Source organism: Lontra canadensis, unplaced genomic scaffold (genome assembly GCF_010015895.1).
Source record: "Lontra canadensis isolate GAN:19392208 unplaced genomic scaffold, GSC_riverotter_1.0 scaffold3, whole genome shotgun sequence".
NCBI classification, from domain to species: domain Eukaryota; kingdom Metazoa; phylum Chordata; class Mammalia; order Carnivora; family Mustelidae; genus Lontra; species Lontra canadensis.
Genome location: NW_022630997.1, coordinates 46,815,485 through 46,835,827, shown reverse-complemented (window position 1 = coordinate 46,835,827; position 20,343 = coordinate 46,815,485). Strand labels below are relative to the sequence as shown.

Below are 20,343 nucleotides of genomic sequence, written 5' to 3'. Positions count from 1 at the left end.
AAGTCAATCAGAGAAAGACAATTATAATATGATTCCACTGATACAAGGAATTTGAGAAACAAGACAGAAGATCATAGGAAAAGAGAGGAAAAAATGAAATAAGACAAAACCAGGGAGGGAGACAAACCATAAGAGACTCTTAATCTCAGGAAACAAGCTGAGGGTTGCTGGAGTGGAGAGGGTGGGAAGGATGGGTGGCTGAGTGATGGACATTGGGAAGGGTTTGTGCTATGGTGAGTGCTAGGAATTGTGTAAGACTGATGAATCACAGACCTGTACCCCTGAAACAAATAATACATTATATGTTAATTTTTTAAAATCTGGTTTTCACCGAAGATAGTGCAAGAAACACTGGCTTAACTATTTAACAGTAGATGAGTCATGGCACCATTTTCTGAGATGGGCAAGAGTAGGGTAGGAGCATCTCTGGGAGACAGAAATCAAGTATGTGTTGTTTGGATCATGCTAAGTTTGAGATGCCCCTTGGGCGCCCAAGCCATGATATAGAATCAATCACTGGGTATATGACTCTTACGATGTACAATAGATCATCGGGTATATGAATTTTGTGGAAAGACCAGGCCAGAAGATATGGATTTGGACTCATCAGCATACAGAAGTGAGATAGGATGAGACCACCTACCTAGGTCTAGGAGCTAGCAAAGGAGACTGATAAGGAGCAACTAAAGAAAAAGAAGGAAAACCATTAATGTGTCATGAAAGCAAACAGAAGAAAATATTTCAAAAAGAAGAAAGTAGTCATCCTTGTCTAATGTTCCTGAGAGATCAGGTAAGGTAAGAACAGATAAGTGACAACTGGATTTGGTGAATTTGGAGACCCTGACAATAATAATCTCAGTGGAACAGTGAGAACACAAGCTTAATTGGAGTGCATTAGTGAAAGACTGGGTGACAAGCAAATGATCCTGTAACAATACAAAATTATTTCAACTAGTTTTGTTGTGGTGAGAGTAGAGAGATGGATATGGAGTCAAGGGAGATTTATTCAAGACAGGTTTCATCAAGTATGCAGATGGGAGTGTCCAGTAGAGACAGGAAGCTGGTAATGCAGGCATGCATCAGAATGCAATTCAAAATAGTTTTGCCATATTACCAGATAGGAAGTTCTACATATTGAAATAGACATTAATAGTAGTAATGGAAATTACATTCCATCTTCATTTCTCTACAGGATGCTTCTGGGGCTCCATACTCAAGGTGAGGAATCAGGATTCACTAAGGCAGTTTGGGATTATAGTAGAGACACTGGCATCTCCTTTAGTGCTCTGTGGTGAGGAACTGGAAATGGAACATGCCTGGTTTATTGGGTTTCCATGATATATATTTACCATCTGAATCTAAAAAGTTCCATCCTCAAATGATATTGATAGACACCTTCTTTCTCACCCATAGAATTGAAACTGAAACATGTTTTCCATCTCGACAGGAGTACAAAATTTCAAGCTTTGAGCAGAGGCTGATGAATGAAATAGAGTTTCGCTTGGAACGTACCCCTGTTGATGAATCAGATGATGAAATCCAACATGACGAGATCCCCACGGGCAAGTGTATTGCTCCCATCTTTGACAAAAGACTCAAGCATTTCCGGGTTACAGAAGGCTCTCCAGTGACATTTACCTGCAAAATTGTTGGAATACCTGTTCCAAAGGTAGGAGAAGATGACCAGCTTGTGGGCCAACCAACACAGAACCGCAGACAGTGCCTTCCAGAAAGTCTTACCAGATTCTAGGGAAGTATCTACAGAGGGAATAAAAACCACTACCAGAAAAACTAACAGAGCCCAGATAATTTCACTAAAAAGAGACAGTCAAGGATAAGATCGTTAAATAATTAGGCCCAAAATAAATCAGACTTATGGGTAAGTTAGAATTTAAATAAAAGTTTAAAATAAGCTTCTTAGTCATAATCCTCCACTTTGGGCTATTGATTCTTTCAACCACCAAACTCACTAAATTGATACTTTTCTTTTTATTTAATGCTTACTGAATACCCACAAAGGACCTGTTGTTGCACAAAGTAGCTGTATTTGTATCATTACTATCAGGTTGGTAAATGCTGAAAATGTCGTATCATTATCACTGACTACAGAAAAATCTTATGAGTCACCAGATTTTTTTGGCAGTCAGCTGAAAGAAGGATTTACACCCGGTATCGCTGTGGTAGGGCATCTCTCCGCTCTACTTGCACAAACATTAGCATGGTGTTATCATGTATGGTTAGGTAACTAGGAAATGTGGAGGAGAACAGCTGCAGCCAGTACTCTAACCCCCCTGTCTTTGAGAGATCTCCTTGATACATGCAGAAGTCAACATGAAAAATTATTTATTTAAATGTTTGCCAGACGAGAAATTTAGCCAGTGAGTCCTGGCCTCCTTCCACATAGTATAAAAAACCATACTATCCTTTCAGGTAGAGTGAGCTATTGTAGACCTGGAGATCTGTGACTGCAGAAGACTTGAGCTTTTAGATAGGATAAAAGCTATCCTATCTAAATGGGGGGGGGGTAGAATTCATGCTCCTGGTTTTCATCATTTTGTTTATGAAGACATGTCTATTCCTTGGGGTGACTTTTTAAGTAATTATGAAGTACAATAAAAAGAGTCAAAAGCTTTATCTCAATCCTAAATCATACAGAATTTTTAACTTAAGTATTGTATATGTATAAGTGCAGGAGCCTATTACACAGGCATTTTTAAAAATATTTTTTTCAAAGTGCTTTATAAGGGATGGGGCTCTTGCAGAGATGCCGTTGCCTCACCCTACTCCCTACTTCATTATCCTCAAAAGATGTGCAGAACAGTGTATGTTCTCCTCGATTATCTTTCATTGCAGGTTTACTGGTTCAAAGATGGGAAGCAGATTTCAAAGAGAAATGAGCACTGCAAAATGAGGCGAGAAGGAGATGGGACGTGCTCTCTACACATCGACTCCACCACCGGTGATGATGACGGCAACTACACTATCATGGCTGCCAACCCCCAGGTGGAGAAGCAGGGTTCTGCGCTGTGCTGCACTGAGGAAGGAGCGCTTGATGTCATTGTGAATGAGACCTTGAGAAGTACCAGTTACTAAGGATTACTGAGGAAAATGAATGAGGAGCATTGTGATTGTGTGTAACTAGAGCACAGCTTAAAAGACCAGTTAACCATGGATGGGTCACTCAAGCCCTGAGCCTTTGTCAAAGGACATTAGAAATATCCATTCACTATGTCCCAGATTTATTGTGCTAAATCTTTTGTTTATCAACTCATTGACTCTCTTAAAGAGTCTATAAATCATTCTATCAAAGAATGATTTTTTTTTTTTTGGTAAAAGTTAGAAAGCCATAATCTCTCACTCTTCTTTTCTGAATGTGATTTAGGATCAAGACTTAAAATTCCTCTAAAAGATATGACAGAATAAATATCTTCAGCTACTACTAGAATACAAAGTATAGAGCTATAATTTCTACTCACCCACTCTCCTTATTAAAATGTTAGTTTTGGGGCACCTGGGTAGCTCAGTGGTTTAAGCCTCTGCCTTTGGCTCAGGTCATGATCTCAGGGTCCTGGAATCGAGCCCCGCATCAGGCTCTCTGCTCAGCGGGGAGCCTGCTTCCCCCTCTCTCTCTGCCTGTCTCTTGCTTATTTGTGATCTCTCTCTCTGTGTCAAATAAATAAATAAAATCTTAAAAAAATAAAATAAAATGTTGGTCTTGAGGATAAATCTCTATTAAGAAAAGTATAAAATACTTGGCCATAGTCTCTGCATGTGGCCGCAGATAATGTTCAGTGCACAAGAATTTGAATTTTTTTACATTTGTGTTCTGTGAATTTCTCAGCTCAAAATAAAAGTCATCACAATGTTCTTTAAATTTCTTCCCTGGACTATTTTTTAAAAATATTTTATTTATTTATTTGACAGAAAGAGAGATCACAAGTAGGCAGAACAGTAGGCAGAGAGAGAGGGAGAAACAGGCTCCCTGCTGAGCGGAGAGACCAATGCAGGGCTCGATCCCAGGACCCTGGGACCATGACCTGAGCTGAAGGCAGAGACTTAACCCTCTGAGCCACCCAGATGCCCCTCTCCCCTGGACTATTAACAGTGATTTAAGGAGTCATATTTTATTGTTTTCATCCCCCACCCCCAAGTTTTCTTGTTCATAATAGTTGGCCAAAAGGTTCAAAATGGTTCCAGTCCAGAAAAATTTATATAAATTGAAAAAAAAATGGGGAATTCTCTTATTTTAAATTCATTTTTGTTTCAGGGACGAATCAGCTGTTCTGGCCACTTGATGGTACAAAGTTTGCCCATTCGCAGTCGACTAACATCTGCTGGTCAGTCTCATAGGTAAAGACAGTAAGAATCTCCCTTCTCGAGCCCCTCCCAAGCACCCACCTACCACAATGAGCATCAAAGTATTGGGTCTACAAATTGTTACTGAAAATGTAGTCCTGTACCTGCAGCATCAGCATCCCTTGGGAGACTGTTGCAAATGTGGAATCCCAGGCACCGCCCCCCCAGACCTACTGAATCAGAAACTACATTTTAATAAGATCCCTAGGTGACTTATAAGCACATTAACTTTGAGACCCACAGGTCTGTCACACACTCTTGATGGCTTAAAATTTGTGACCATCAGTAGCACCTGTGCAGATAATATATAAACCATAGTCTTGAATTAAATTACCATATTTTCTTTAAAAAAAAGAAACCGCTAATGGTTATGTCTATAGATTGAATACTTTTGTTGTTGTTGTCCCCAGTATAACAATTGACTCTAACACAGCAATTGGCTTTCTCCCTCTTTGATTTTACTAACCACTAAGAATTAAGAGCCTGGCTTCCCCTTGAGTCTTATGGTGCCACAAAGTCTTAGCAAAACATTCCATAGTTGCTGACATGGATGAATTATACTTGACTTACCAAAGGAGCAAAAATAGTGACCCATGTTTCAGATACAGTATTTCATCACCGCTGCAACTATACCTTCTTCGTTTTTGTTTTTTTTCTCTCCCTTCAAGAACAGCTGTTACTGTTGGTCAGTCTTAACCAGTTTAAGTTCCTGATCATCTTTAATGGTCTGCCATAATTTATAGCCAGGTTAAATTTTATTACTCAGAGACGCAGGGATTGCAGCTGCCTTGTTCTGGGTAATAAACAGGACTTGTCTGTTGGCTCTCATTTGAGATTCGGCTTGAATACTGATTTATTTGTTTATTTTGAAACTTTTGAACAACTGGTCAAAGCCCAGGCAAGGGGAGCTGAGCCATTTAACCCAGAATGACTTCAGAGAGAAAGAAGCTAAAGCCTGTTTATTTAATTACAGATCTCATAAGATAATCCTACAGGGTATGAGATGCTTACCACCTTGCTTTTTACATAAGCTTCACACCATTATTTACTATTTTATCATTTGTTTACAGTCCAGCAGCCTCCTTCCCTACCCCACCCCCAAAATATCTGTTCTCCACAGTCTATTGCCATGCGTAAATGCTTGCTGTTGTAGGTTTATAGATTGGTTTCTATGTTTAATGCCTGACCTTGCTTGTTTTTGTAGAGGAAGGTCCCGAGCACAAGAGAGAGACAAAGAGCCCCTACAGGAACGCTTTTTCCGACCACATTTCCTGCAGGCTCCTGGGGATATGGTAGCTCATGAGGGGCGCCTCTGTCGGCTGGACTGTAAGGTAGACTCTAATCCTCATCCTCGGTTCCAGATCTGTTCACATTTTGCATTTGTTTGACTCATTTTTGTTTGTATTTGTTTTATGTTTTGTTTAGAGAAAGAGGGACTGGGGAAGCGAAAGAGATCACTTCTTTTCTCACAAAGCTTTTTCAGAACATTTAATCCCAGACAAAAAAAAATTTTTGATGAAATTTTTAAGCCTTTATACCTTAATAAAATTACATTAGTGTTGTATCAAGTTGACCCTGCATTTGTAAAAGACAACCAAGGAACTGATGTAATTCAGACATTTTCCATGTAGTGCTGGGAAAATCTTCATTACTATAATGCCAAAAGTGTGATTTTTGCATCCTTGAAGTGAGTGTCTGTGACATATAGGCTTTGAAAAAATTATAGTCATGAAAAGATGGCTCTGAGGTGGTTTATGAAAACAGAAGTTGGTTTTTCATACTAACCAACATCCAGCAGCTTTAGCTATTCTGCATTCTAATTCTTCAGCCAGACACTGTTCAGCTGAGCAGCGTGGATATCCCTCAGTATGAAGAGAAACTTAGGTCACCTCTTGCCCTCCAGACAAAGATTCAGAATGCTATGGAATTTTTAGATGCTAAGTGGTAAAGGCTTGAGGTTAATCATTCGTAGAGGTGGTTCTTACTCTGCCAACGGCTGCCTAAATAATATTCGGGATTGATTGTTACTTCTTCCACCCTAACCCCTGAAAGATTCCCATCCCGGTCCCATTTCTAGAGATTCTGACTTAAGACAGTAAGTGGACATTGGGATTTTCAAATGCTCCCCACGTGATTGTAACACAGAGAAAGGTCTGAGAACTCTACTGTCTGCCCTTTCCTTGGTTGCCTCTCGTTGATTCTCAGGTATGTGAGCAACATATCGTCTGTGAAACTGACTCTACAGGCCTATTTTATCTATCCATTTAGTTTTTATTTCTTACTTATTCTAATCTAAAATATAATCATCCCCTGAATTTGGGGTCAAACTACTATACAATTTAAATTAATATGGCCACTCACCCAGCCCCTCTTGTCCTGATGCCCCTACAGAGAGGTTTCTCTCCACCCCATGTTTTTTCTCACTACTTGGTGCCAGACAAGAATGAAGAAGTCAGCCACCAAATAAATCTGCTTGTCATCAGTCTGTCATTTGCCTCAGCTGTCCTGTTATTTATTAGGTGAGTGGCTTACCGCCCCCAGAGCTGACGTGGCTGCTCAATGGCCAACCAGTACTACCAGACGCCTCCCACAAGATGTTGGTCAGAGAGACTGGAGTCCACTCTCTGCTCATTGACCCGCTCACTCAACGTGATGCAGGGACCTATACATGCATTGCTACCAACAAAACCGGACAGAATTCCTTTAGTCTGGAGCTCACCGTAGTAGGTAAGGTTGGCTTCTGGAACCCCCAAGCATAACTCCCTTTTAAAGTTATTGCCCAAATAAGCACAACCTCTGACAGAATTCCTTAGTCCTTTGCCCTACCAAGTTTCATCTCCATTTCTCCTTCACTGTAGTAAGGTCCATACTTCCATTGCTTACAAAGACCTATCAGTAAAAACATAATATGGCATCTTATACATATATGCATGCAGTATATGGGAGCCATTGTAATAGTTAATCAGTTAATTAGTATATTGACTACACTAAATTCAAGTCACTTGCCCTACCGTTCATCACTACTGGAACACACCAGATTCTTGTCCCTACTCCAAGTTTCCATGCCTTTGCTTCACTGATCCTTCTACCTGGAATATACTCTTCTTTGCCTAGGAACCTCTCATCATTCTCTAAGGCTTAATTCAAATGTCACCACCAAGGCACATCCTCCTCCATTTCCTTAGCACTTAGAAAAGGAGAGACTCCTCAGAGAACTTTCAGCCTTCCATGTAACTATGATCTCCTAACTCAGACATTCTGACTTTTTCTGTGTCTCTCTAATGTCTGACTCAGTGCCGGGAACATGCACAGTGCTCAGCAAATGTTGAGTTGATAACTAAACAAATGAACCTTTACCGTGTAAGGCGACATGAACAAAACACTGTAATGCCTACAAAAAAGGACAACAAGTCATCATCACTTGCTTGATACCTGCTCTTGGGGCAGGAGTCCAACCAGAACTAGATTTCAGATATACGAATTCTAGTGCTGAGCTTTTGCCCATGTGTGGCCCTTACAGGAAATCAGGGGACTTTGGCATACTATCTTCTCTATAGGCTTAACTGCTTGCCCCATATATCTTTTTCTTTTTCTCACTCTTAATTTTCTCTTACCCAACAGAGTATGAAAAGCTCTTCCTGCAAATATATATTGATTGCAAGCTTTTACTTTTCCCCCTAATATTTTGCAAATATTGACTCTGGAATCCTGAAATATGAGGTATCTTTGCCTTATCTGGTTCTGGCCCTCCCCCCCCCCACCAAAAAAAAAGGCTTCCTTAGGAAGCATACTTGGTGGAGATTTTTTGTTTTGTTTTTAAGTAGTGTACTTCTGAGGCCTGGCTGGCTCAGAGGAGAGTGCAACTCTTGATCTCAGATCTCAGAACTCAATCTCTTGAGTTCGAGCCCCATGTTGGGTATAGAGATTACTTGAATAAATAAAACTTAAAAAAAAAAGTAGTGTGCTTTTTTCCTGTAGCTATAAACTTCTTCAAAATAAAACTTGAGGGAAAATGAATATACTTTTTACAAAATCATCTCCTCTAGAAAAGAAAAAGGATAGATTCAGTACATAAAATCTGTTGTTTCTCAAAATTTACTGTTGGGAATAAAAGAGACTCCTTAAATTCCACACCCACCATTCGCACCTCCCCCCCACACCTGCCCAGTGGGCCACCCAGATCCTGGAGTGTTGTCTCTCACACAATATGCAAAGAGAGTCCCTCATTCCTTTTTTCATCCCTTCCAGAGCTTTTATAAAAGCAATGATATTCACTTCAGGGTGTGAGAAGTTTGCTGAAGAGGAGGTGAGGTGGGTGGGGGCCCACTCTGCTAAGTTCCAGACATGTAATGAGTTTGAAGCATGAACCTCAAGGCACTTACTATTCAAACAAGAATGGCCCTTCTCTCATTCAGCCAAAGAAGTGAAGAAAGCACCTGTGATCCTGGAGAAACTGCAGAACAGTGGAGTTCCCGAAGGCCACCCAGTGAGGCTGGAGTGCCGGGTGATAGGCATGCCACCACCTGTGTTCTTCTGGAAGAAGGACAATGAGACCATCCCTTTCACCCGAGAAAGGATCAGGTACAGCCCGTTCCCGCATTCAAAGGGACTTCTGAGCTCGGTGGGACATCCTGGGCACCCAAATAAGTCTGTCGTCTTTTGAATCTTGCTTCTTTCACTTAACATGATGCCTTTGAGTTTTGTTCATGTTTTTGTGCATATCAAGAATTTATTCTTTCTTGTTCCTGAAAGGCAGACCATGGTATAGAGGTCCCACAGTTTTAAACCTTAATTTTTTTCAGGATTAATTAGCAGGGCTTTTTTTTTTTTTAAACTCAGTTTTGCTAACATACAATGTTACATTAGTTTCAGGTGTACAATATAGTGATTGAACAATTCTGTATGTTACTAAGTGCTCAGCACAATAAGTATACTCTTAATTCCCCTCACCTATTTCACCCATTCCCCCATCCACCTTCCCTCTGGTGACCATCTGTTTGTTCTCTGTAGTTAAGAGTCTGGTTTTTGGATTGTCTCTTTTTTTCCCTTGTTCCTTTGTTTTTTCTTAAATTCCACATGTGGGTGAAATCATATGATATTTGTCTTTCTCTGACTGACTGACTTCTTTCAGCATTATACTCTCTAAATCCATCTGTGTTGTTGCAAATGTTAAGGTTTCATTCTTCTTTATGGCTGAGTAATATTCCCCTGTGTACACACCCACACACACGCACACATGCACACACACACACACACACACGCATATACATACATTCTTTATCCATTCATCTATCGATGTATACTTGGGTTGCTTCCATATCTTGGTTATTGTAAATATATTGTAAATATAAATATTGTAAATAATGCTGCACTACACATGAGGGAGCATGTATCTTTTTGGATTAGTATTTTTGTTTTCTTTGCATAAAAACCCAGTAGTGGAATTACTGGATCATGTAGTGATTCTATTTTTAATTTTTTGAGGAGCCTCCATACTGTTTTACACAGTGGCCACACCAGTTTGCATTCCCACCAAAAGTGCATGAGGATTCCTTTTTCTCCACAGCCTTGCAAACACTTGTTGTTTCTTGTGTTGATTTTAGCCATTCTGACAGGTGTGAGGTTGGTATCTCACTATGGTTTTGCTTTGCATCTCCCTGATGATGAGTGATGTCGAGCATCTTTTCATATACCTGTTGGCCATCTGTACGTCTTCTCTGGAGGAATGTCGGCTCATTTTAAAATTGGATTATTTCATTTTTGTGTGTTGAGTTATATTAAGTTCTTTATATATTTTGGATACTAACCTCTTATCAGCTATTTCATATGCAAATATCTTCTCCCAGTCAGTAGGTTGTCTTTTAGTTTTGTTGATTGTTTCCTTTGCTGTGCAAAAACCTTTTTATTTTGATGTCATCCTAATAGTTTATTTTGGCTTTTATTTCTCTTGCCTCAGGAAATATATCTAGAAAAATGTTGCTACAGCTGGTGTCAGAGAAGATACTGTCTGTGCTCTTTTCTAGACTTTTTATGGTTTCAGGTCTCACATTGAGGTCTTTAATCCATTTTGAGTTTATTTTTGTGTATGGTGTAAGAAGGTGGTCCAGTTTCATTCTTTTGCATGTAGCTGTCTAGTTTTCCTAACACCATTTGTTGAAAAGACTGTCTTTCTCCCATCGCATATTCTTGCCTCCTATGTCAAAGATTAATTACCATATAATTGCGGATTTATTTCTGGACTGTCTATTCTGTTCTGTTTATCTATTGGTCTGTTTTTGTGCCAGGATCATACTGTTTTGATTACTACAGCTTTGTAGTATAACTTTTAATCTGGGATTGTGATACCTCCAGTTTTGTTTTTCTTTTCAAGATTGCTTCAGCTATTTGGGGTCTTTTGTGGTTCCATACAAATTTTAGGATCATTTGTTCTAGTTTGGTGAAAAGTGCCATTGTTATTTTTTGATAGGGATTGCACTTAAATCTGTAGATTGCTTTGGGTAGTATGGACATTTAAAAATATTGGTTCTTCCAACCCATGAGCATGGAATATTTTTCCACTTGTTTGTGTCATCTTCAACTTCTTTCATCATTGTTTTATCAGTTTCTTTCATCAGTGTTTTATAGTTTTCAGAATACAGATCTTTCATCTCCTTGATCAAGTTTATTCCTAGGTATTTTATTATTTTTGGTGCAACTGTAAATCAAACTGTTTTCTTAATTTCTCTTTCTGATGTTTCATTATTAATATATAGAAATACAATTATTAATGTCTAATAATGCAATTAATATATAGAAATGTCTGGCTGGCTTAGTCAGTGGAGCATGTGACTTTTGATGTTGGGGTTGTGAGTTCAAGGCATACATTGGTCATAGAGCTTATTTTAAAAAGTGTTAAAAAAAGAAAAAGAAATGCAACAGATTTCTGTATATTGATTTTGAATACTGCAACCTTACTGACTTCATTTATCAGTTGTAGCAGAATTGAGGGTGTTCTATATATAGTATCATGTCATCTGCAAATAGTGAAAATTTTAGTTCTTCCTTACCAATCTGGATTTCTTTTATTCCTTTTTCTTGTCTGATTGCTATGGCTAGGACTTCCGGTACCATGCTGAATAAAGGTGGTGAGAGTGGACATCTTTGTCCTATTCCAAACCTTAGTGGAAAAGCTTTCAATTTTACACCATTGAGTATGCTGTCTGCTGTGGGTTTTTCACAAAAGGCCTTTATTATGTTGAGGTATATTCACTCTAAACCTACTTTGTTGAGAACTTTTATCAGGAATTAATGTTTATTTTGTAAAATGCTTTTCCTGCACCTATTGAAATGATAATATGGTTATTGTCATTTCTCTTGTTTATGTGATACATCATGTTGATTGATTTACAAATATTAAATCACCCTTGCAACCCAGGAATGAACCCCACTTGATCATGGTGAATTTTTTTAATGTATTGTTGGATTCAGCTTGTTAATATTTTGTTGAGGATTTTTGTATATGTGTTCATAGGAGATATTGGCCTGCAGTTTGTTAGTTTCTTTCTTTCTTTCATGTCTTTATCTGGTTTTGGTATCAGGGTAATGGTGGCCTCATAGAATGAATTTGGAAGTCTTCCTTCCTCTTCTGTTTTTTGGAATATTTTGAAAAGAATAGGTATTACCTCTTCTTTAAAATTTTCTTAGAATTCACTTGCAAAGCCATTTGGTCCTGGACTTTTGTTTGTTGGCATATTTTTTTTTAATTTTTTTTTTTTTAAGATTTTATTTATTTATTTGACAGACAGAGATCACAAGTTGGCAGAGAGGCAGGCAGAGAGAAAGGAGGAAGCAGGCTCCCCGCTGAGCAGAGAGCCCGATGTGGGGCTCGATCCCAGGACCCTGAGATCATGACCTGAGCCGAAGGCAGAGGATTTAACCCACTGAGCCACCCAGGCGCCCCTGTTGGCATATTTTTTATTACTGATTCTATTTCATTGCTGGTAATCAGTCTGTTCAAATTTTCCATTTCTTCCTGATTCAGTATTGGGAGGTTATATGTTTCTAGGAATTTATCCATTTCTTTTAAGTTGTCCAATGTTGGCATTTAATATTCTATAATATTCCTTTATAATTCTTTGTATTTCTGTGGTATTGGTTGTTATTTCTCTTCTCTCATTTCTGATTTTGTTAAAACTTTAATTTTTAAGTTTAAAATGTATAAGGAATTTGTGAGGATCCTGCATATTTTTTGTTACATATCTTCAGTCATATTAGTATCCAGGAAATCCCTTTGACGGTAAAAAGCTAAAATAAAATAAAGCAAAACAAAACATTAAGGCAGTAACTCCTTTTCTATCCATCACAACATGGTTATTTTCAAAATAACTCAGGATCCGGTTTCCAAAAATGGGTCCCTTGCTAGATTTCCTCTAATCAACCTTATCTTTGCCATTTTGGTTTTATGCCACGAGGGGGCAAGCAAACAAAAGCAGCTTATGTACAAAAGTTTCTACTGAGATTTATTTCTTCACAGTAAAATGAATTTGTTCCAGAGGATGTTTAGCTGTCAAACTTTACAGGATTTTGGCATCTAAGAAGTCTACGTATATATAGGTCGAGAATTTTTTCTGGTAAAACTCACACAAGCACAGAAAATATTCTTGAATTAATGCTTCCTTCTAAATTAATGTAACGTGTTGGGGTGCTTGCCTGGCTAAGTCAGTACAACATGCCACTCTTGATCTTGAGGTCATGATTTCAAACTCTATGTTGGGCGTTAATAATAATAATAATAATTAACATAGCATGTTAAACCCAGCCTGAAGTTCTAGTGTAATTATCCAAGACTGCAATATGCAGCCAAGGGTAAGAACTACTGATGTGGATGAAACGGAAGGAATTTGCTCCTGAACTGTATTAAACTAAATCCTACACGTGCCCAATTGGTTATATTAAGAGATAACCCCTCCATGCTAACAATACATCTATGCCTGAGTGTCCAATCTCGTTTGGAAGAGAGATTTTTCTGGACTTTGGTTGTGACAAATGGGGGCCCTTCTGGTGAGGAGTACAATTCCAAGAGTAGTAGAGCAGTGGGGAGGGCAAGAATGGGTCTCTGGCTGTCAACCCTCCTCTGGACCTCACTGGGTTAACTTCTGCTCTTTTGTAACTCCATTCCACTGTTCAGTTTGCCTTTGGTAATTGCTTTAAGCTGACTTGCCCATCCCTCCCCTTAGGGTCAGGGAGGAGAGGAGATGCTGTACTGCTGGATTTGCCCCAAGAGTTTCTCTGAACCCTGAACCACTCAAGGCCTTCTCTGCCCCCAGGTACAATGCAGATATGTTCTCTTTTTTCTCCAGTATGCACCAGGACACAACAGGGTATGTCTGCCTCCTCATTCAGCCAGCCAAGAAATCCGACGCTGGATGGTACACGTTGTCAGCCAAGAATGAAGCTGGCATTGTGTCGTGCACTGCGAGGCTGGATATATATGGTAGGTGTAATGTCCTCAGTTAAACATCTGTGTGTGATAGACAGATTAAAGCAATTTTTTTAAGGATAAGTATGGTATTTTTCCATAACTGAACTCGTTAGACTATATTTTAGTGCTTAAGCGGTAGATTTTTAAAATCATTTCATCCTAGTCACCTCAGGGCTTTTGTACACTTTTGCATCTTACTTTGAGCTTAAGCTTCTTCAAAAAAAATGTCCTATAATGTTAGGAATTACAATTATTTCAGAGTTTAACTGTGCTTATGCTTTTGATCATCCAACATCTCCTGTTGTCTCCTTAATACCGTGGGCCACCCGCTGGAACTCCATCCCCACTGCCTGTCATTCCTCCCAAGCATACCTCCACCCACCAGAATTTTCCTGTCCCCATTCATCTGTTAATTCATTCCACAAATACTTATGGTGCCAATCCCACAACCAGACTAATAATAGAGAGCTGTCCCAATAATAATATCAAATGATGTTTGTATAATGACTTGTAATTTACAAAATGGTATCCTTAAACCCTCCCAATTATTGCAGCTGTTGTCACCCTCCTCTAAATGCTGAAGAAACTGAGACTCAGGGAGGTTATGTGTCTATAGCCAGGAGGCAAATGCCGGCTTTTGTATCATTCCTTTGAGCTATGTTTCTAATTTTCAAAAGAATTTAACAAGCTAATCTTTATTAATGTAATGTAATGTGCTCTGCTTTTCTTCTCTATACTTTTGACATTAACTGGTATTTTTTTGGAGGCACATTCCTTAATCCAAAAGGGTGATTCTTTTTCTTCCCTCCTTTAAAAAATTTTTTAAAGTAATTTAATAATTAATAAATTTCTTAATCATTACTGGTTCAACATGAGTAACCAGAATAACAAATAAGTCACTGTTTCTAGAACCTGAGGTCCCAACTATTCATAGGTACATACTAGGAATTCCCTTTTCTTAGTACCATACAGGAAGAGCCTTGGCCTGTTATTTTTTCCCTAGGTCTAATATTTGGAGGCAATATATAGTCCTTTGATTATTTTCCCTTATCTTTGGACTTGAAAAGAAATTCAACTGTGAGGGACGCTGACTCTAACGTACTTTCCCCTGGTGAGGGGGTGGGGAGAGAGAGGCCATCGATATATTTAACCTAGGCTAAGTCCCCTATCCATTTCATCCACTTCCCCATGTCAGAGGGAGATAGCTCTCCAACTAAGAAACTCAGTACCAATAAGTCCTGAAACTGATAAATCTTGTCCCAATCCTGCTCTCCACTTCCCAGTTCAGTTTTCCAGGCTCACCTCTCCCAGGCTCCTGTCTTGATTGAGCAGCACCAACAACAGGGGGTGCTGTTTCCTTGATTAGGACTTGGGAATGGAGGAGGGGATAGAGGACTTGGGCTGAAATCAATCCCCTACCCTCTCACCACCACCACCACTTCCCGCCTAAGGAACGGGGACAGCCGGTGGGCTCCCCTCTCTCACCCAAAGTAGAGCTTCTGATAGAAGCAACTGTAATAGTCTGGTTAAGAGGTTTGGAGCAGAGACTTGATTTATTCACCGTGGCCTCATTGAGGGCTTGCTCTTCAGTGGAATCACTGTAAGTTTTGTCCTCACTTTGGTTGCTTTCAAAATTTGAATTTATCCACCCATTCAGAGGTATTTCTAAAAAACTGATAATCTGATTATTATCTAAAAACTGATTATTATCTAAAAAACTGATTCAAAATAATGAAATCAACAAAGGTCCAGTTTGTAAAAGAATGCTCAATAGGTCCATAGCTTTCTAGGATCCAGAATACCCAGTTTCCCCAGCTGGTGCTCCCCCTTCTCCACACCAAGGTCCCTGGAAACCTAATCAGAAGACTGCTTCGAAATTTCTGAATCAGACACAACAGGAGGGACAAAGCAATTTGGATGGATATTTCATTCAGGCATGTTCAAGCCTAAGGATCATCTCCTTTAGACAATGTTTGCTGAACATGGAAATTCTAATACGTTCTCTTTTGTCCCTGAATCATGGTTGATTGCACATAAGTTACTTTTCAGTCTTCTTGCTATAAACTCATTAGAACCTGAATAAGGGGGTGGATGGGTAGTGGCTGATTAGTGATTAGGGTGTGGGACAGGTAATTTTGGAGGTCTGGACCTGTCTTTGGCTTCCATTACCTCAGGTTTCTTGTCTCTGCCTTCTGAGGTACCTGTCCTTGAGGGCCTACAGCTCTTTCTACACTGCCCCTGGGAGACTCCATGCTAGATCAGTGAGAGGGGACATAAGAGGAGATATTTTGATAAATCACCCTATACATCTACTCTTTCTATTTTTTAAGATTATTTATTTATTTATTTGAGAGAAAGAGTGAGGCAGAGAGAGAACACAGGCAGGGGGGAGCAGCAGAGGGAGAAGCAGGTTCCCCACTGAGCTGGAAGCCTGAGACGGGGCTCAATCCTAGGACCCTGAGATCATGACCTGAGCCAAAGGCAGATGTTTAATTGACTGAGCCATCCACGTGCCCCTCTTTTTTTTTAAAGATTTTATTTATTTATTTGTCAGAAAGAGAGAGAAAGGGCACAAGCAGGGGGAGGGGCAGGCAGAGGAAGAAGCAGGCTTCCTGCTGAGCAGGGAGCCTGACACGGGAGTTGATCCCAGGACCAGATCCCAGGACCCTGGCATCATGACCCAAGCTGAAGGCAGATGCTTAACCAACTGAGCCACCTAGACGTTCCCCGTACAGGTACTCTTATAGTCCCAGATTGTGGGTTTTGGAATTAGGAGCATAAGAGGTTCACCAGCCCAGCTTGCCTATTCCTGACAGGGAAGGAGATATTTTGTTGTTGTTGTTCTTTGCAAATGATGCATTTCAGACCCAGATATATTTCACAGAAAGTGTTTGAATGAGGACAGAATACACCCCTGCCCTGTACCCACTCGACTTCACTCCCTTGATTGTAACATGTTATTTGGTCCATTTTCCAGCTCAGTGGCACCAGCAGATCCCACCGCCCATGTCGGTCCGGCCCACTGGCAGTCGCTACGGATCTCTCACCAGTAAAGGACTTGACATTTTCTCTGCCTTCTCCTCCATGGAAAGCACAATGGTGTATTCATGTTCTTCTCGGAGTGTAGTGGAGAGTGACGAACTTTAGGAATATCTGGGTGCCGGCTGTGTAAGGGGGCAGACTGTGGAGGGGGGAGGAGGACAAGCCAGACACAGCGGTTTCCAAGCAACTGGATTTGAGTGAGTTCCCATGCTGCTGGACCCGTGGCAAGAAGTGCTTCGAATAAGTCAGCTGGGGACTCTTGCTGTCTCAGCTAGGGGAAAGATGTAGGGCTGTGCCTTTTAAAGATTCCAACAAAAATGTGAGAAGACGATAACAGATGAACCAAAGATGTCATGAAGTCATCCACTGCTTTGGGAAAAAGCTAGCATGCTCCCCTGTCCCCTCCTATGTTAGGGATATTTAGGCCCTATTAGGAGTAATGAGAGGCCATGTGTTTGGGCTGAAAGGAGTTAGACAGTAGTGACCTTAGGAATCACTAACTCACCAAACAATGTAAAGGAAAAAGGTGGGAAGGTCTCCATTACCTTTCATCAGTTAAATCCATAGCAGTAGTTTTGATGGATTCATTTAATCAGCTTCTACTTAGCCTTAAGAGATTGTGCCATACAACTCACAGATGTGGAGAAGCACTTTTGATTTACTTATCCTGAGTGTACTGAGCCACGTATTAAGGTGCCAAAATGTGCTTGACTTACCAAAAAATTCACTGAAACCCTCAATATTGCACAACGCACTTGTTCGATAGCCAAAACAAGGCCCCATTAGCCTGTCTGCATCATTTTCTTTTGGATATAATGGCGAGTGGTTTTGCTTTCTGACTTTATACATCCCCAAATTCTAGAACTAAAAGGTTGCTAGTAAACCAACCAAAAAGAAAGCTTCTATGGGGTCACTTTTAAAGCTACTAGCTTCAATTGCCGCTTGCAAAATATGCGAGAGTCGTCATCATCTGCCCCTCTTGTCTCCCCAAAAGGCTGGAAGTGTATGAGGCAGTGAGGGAGGAAGGGATGCCAACAAGGAAAGGAAGTGATGGGAGAGTGTTGTTTTTCACTTGCCCTAGAAGAGCAGTTGGTGTGGAAGGAGACATCTTTAATAGGTATGAACTGTGTTTCAAATAATTTGCATTTTCTATATGGAAAACATCATGCTAAAAAAAAAAATCATGCTAACCAGGAAAGTGGGAGGAAAGGGGAATATGCATCTTTGTTCTAACCCACCCATTCAAAACCTGCCTCTTAAGCAATTTTTAGAACTAAATTCACTACGATTATCCCGTGCCTAGAAGAGTGCTTAGCACCGCATAGACATTTAATAGATATTTGTTGGATAAATGAATCTTATATTAGACAGAGAAATCTGCAATTCACACAGCAATCCAAAACTGCCCTGGGAATGGTCATCACAGCACAGCTTGCTCCAGACTCCCCTGTGAAATGAATTGGAGGTGTCTGTTACCAATTCCTGGTGCACAGGTGTCTGGTGTTCTCTGAGCCAGGCACCCTCAGCTGGTATCTAACTGCAATGAACAAATAGTAGTTGTTTAGAAAGGTTTGAAATTTTCTTCACTTCAAGGCAAGGACTACCAGTATAAAAATAAATTCATTCACTCAAAAAAAAAGCATTTGTGTGTCTACTCTGTATAAGATGCTATGCTAGAGACTTTTATGAATAAGACACAGTCCCTGACCTCAGGGAGCTTACAATCTAGTAGGGGAGGTAAGATGTAAGGCATAAAGAGTGCTGCTTGGGGGGGGGGGGATCTATTCTTTATCAAATAGAAGTTTCTAGTACTCTTCACCCTATATTTTTTGTGACTCTAAAATCATCTTAATATTTTCAATCTTTATTTCTTAATGAAACAAATGCCACAGGTTACATCATTAAGAAATAAAAGTTTCAGTCAATTATTCAGTGAAATTATTAGATTTTTGTTTTCTTTTTTCATGTATTCAGGAGCAATACTAAAAATACAGGCAACTGTAATGACAGCATACGTTTCATGCAGAATGCATCCCATAAAATATTCTGTTTCCGGGTTGGCTTCTATTATGAAATCTCTTCTACCCAAAGAGAACTTTCTAACTCCAGGATTGTTCCTTCTCGGTCATTCACCTGACCTTCCTATCACATCTACTTCTGTAAACCCTAAGGAGTTCTCCTATGAAAGGATATTTTTCACCTCTCTATGTCTTAGCTTTCTAAATACTTTTTATCTGTTGCCTTTTAGTGTTCACCAGAGAATTAGGATGAGTATTATACTTGACCACTGGATGGCGCTGTCTAACCTAAAATATAAGAAACCTAAAAATTCCTGAAATTGGAGACACTGGATTATGTCAATGCAGGGTTTCTGAACCTCAGAATTATTGACCTTGTGGGGTGGATTGTTCTTCATTGCAGGGGCTGTCCTGCAAAGTGCAGGATGTTTGGTAACATCACTGGCCTCTAACTGGATGTCAGTAGAATTAGCAGCTGATCCCCACATTGTGGCTACCCACAATGTCTCCAGACAATGCCATATGCTTCCTATGAGGCAGAGTCCTTCACTGTGTTGAACAAATCAGTTCCCTGCTTTGAGAATTCCATTAGAAGTCAATTATAATGAGGGATACGTATATAAGAAATTTTGGTTCGGCTGGATATGTTTGGACTCAACATGTCCCAAATCAGATTCATCATCTTCCCTTTCATAAATCATTCTTCAGCCTCGCTTAATGATTTCTGCTAATGGCACCATCACATTCCTAGCGATCCAGATAAAAAGCATCCAAGTCATTTTTTGCTTCCTCTCGCCAATCGATCAACAGATCCCATTAATTCTATTATTTCTTCTACATTCAGCCCTTCCTTTCCATCCCCCTGCAGTTCTCCAGTTCAGACTTGCATTACTTTATTAATTTCCTTCAATATTTCTGATTTCAACCATAACAAAGGCTAAGTGGCCTTTCTGCCTCTGTTCCTGCCATTTCTTCCATTCAAATCCAGCCCAGATCTCAGTGTCAGCTCTTTCTTCCTGAAGTACTGCTCTACTCATACTCTTCCCCAATTTCAAACCCCCAGTGGCTCCCTGGAGCCAATCAGGTGCCCCCTCTTCTGCCCTGTTGTATTCAAGGCTTGTTCCAATATGATGCCAAAACTTTTCAACCCATTCCTCAGAAAACATACCCAATATGGCAGCAAACCTAACACATGCCCCTGCTTTCCAGCACAACGCCTCTCTGTCACTTCTGCCTTGGAAGACTCTCTCCCCAGCCTCTACCCATGGCAATCTTATCTGCTCCTTAAAGCCCATCTAAAAATGCCACTGCCTCTGGGAACTATTTTCTGATCCCCCAGGCCCCACCCAAATACACTGTACTTTCTTTGAAAACTTATAGCAAGTTTCTTGAATCTGGAAGAAGAAAAGATGGCCTTGTGTAGTATTTTATATAAAATATAGCCTTTCTATAACTGCCTGTCCCCTC

The 20,343-nt window shown here is 40.0% G+C and overlaps 1 protein-coding gene across 2 annotated transcripts in view; it reads left to right on the top strand.

Annotated features, from left to right (window-relative positions):
• MYPN (myopalladin) overlaps positions 1-19,805 on the top strand; it is a 101,383-nt gene extending 81,578 nt beyond the window's left edge. For both annotated transcript variants that reach the window (XM_032841909.1, XM_032841917.1), the window contains 8 exons: positions 1,448-1,669; positions 2,854-3,003; positions 4,268-4,350; positions 5,561-5,687; positions 6,876-7,083; positions 8,772-8,937; positions 13,695-13,828; positions 16,794-19,805. In XM_032841909.1, the coding sequence (XP_032697800.1) occupies positions 1,448-1,669; positions 2,854-3,003; positions 4,268-4,350; positions 5,561-5,687; positions 6,876-7,083; positions 8,772-8,937; positions 13,695-13,828; positions 16,794-16,963 (1,260 nt within the window). In that variant the 3' untranslated portion in view covers positions 16,964-19,805. The remainder of the gene's footprint in view (positions 1-1,447; positions 1,670-2,853; positions 3,004-4,267; positions 4,351-5,560; positions 5,688-6,875; positions 7,084-8,771; positions 8,938-13,694; positions 13,829-16,793) is intronic.
• The last annotated feature ends 538 nt before the right edge of the window (positions 19,806-20,343 follow it).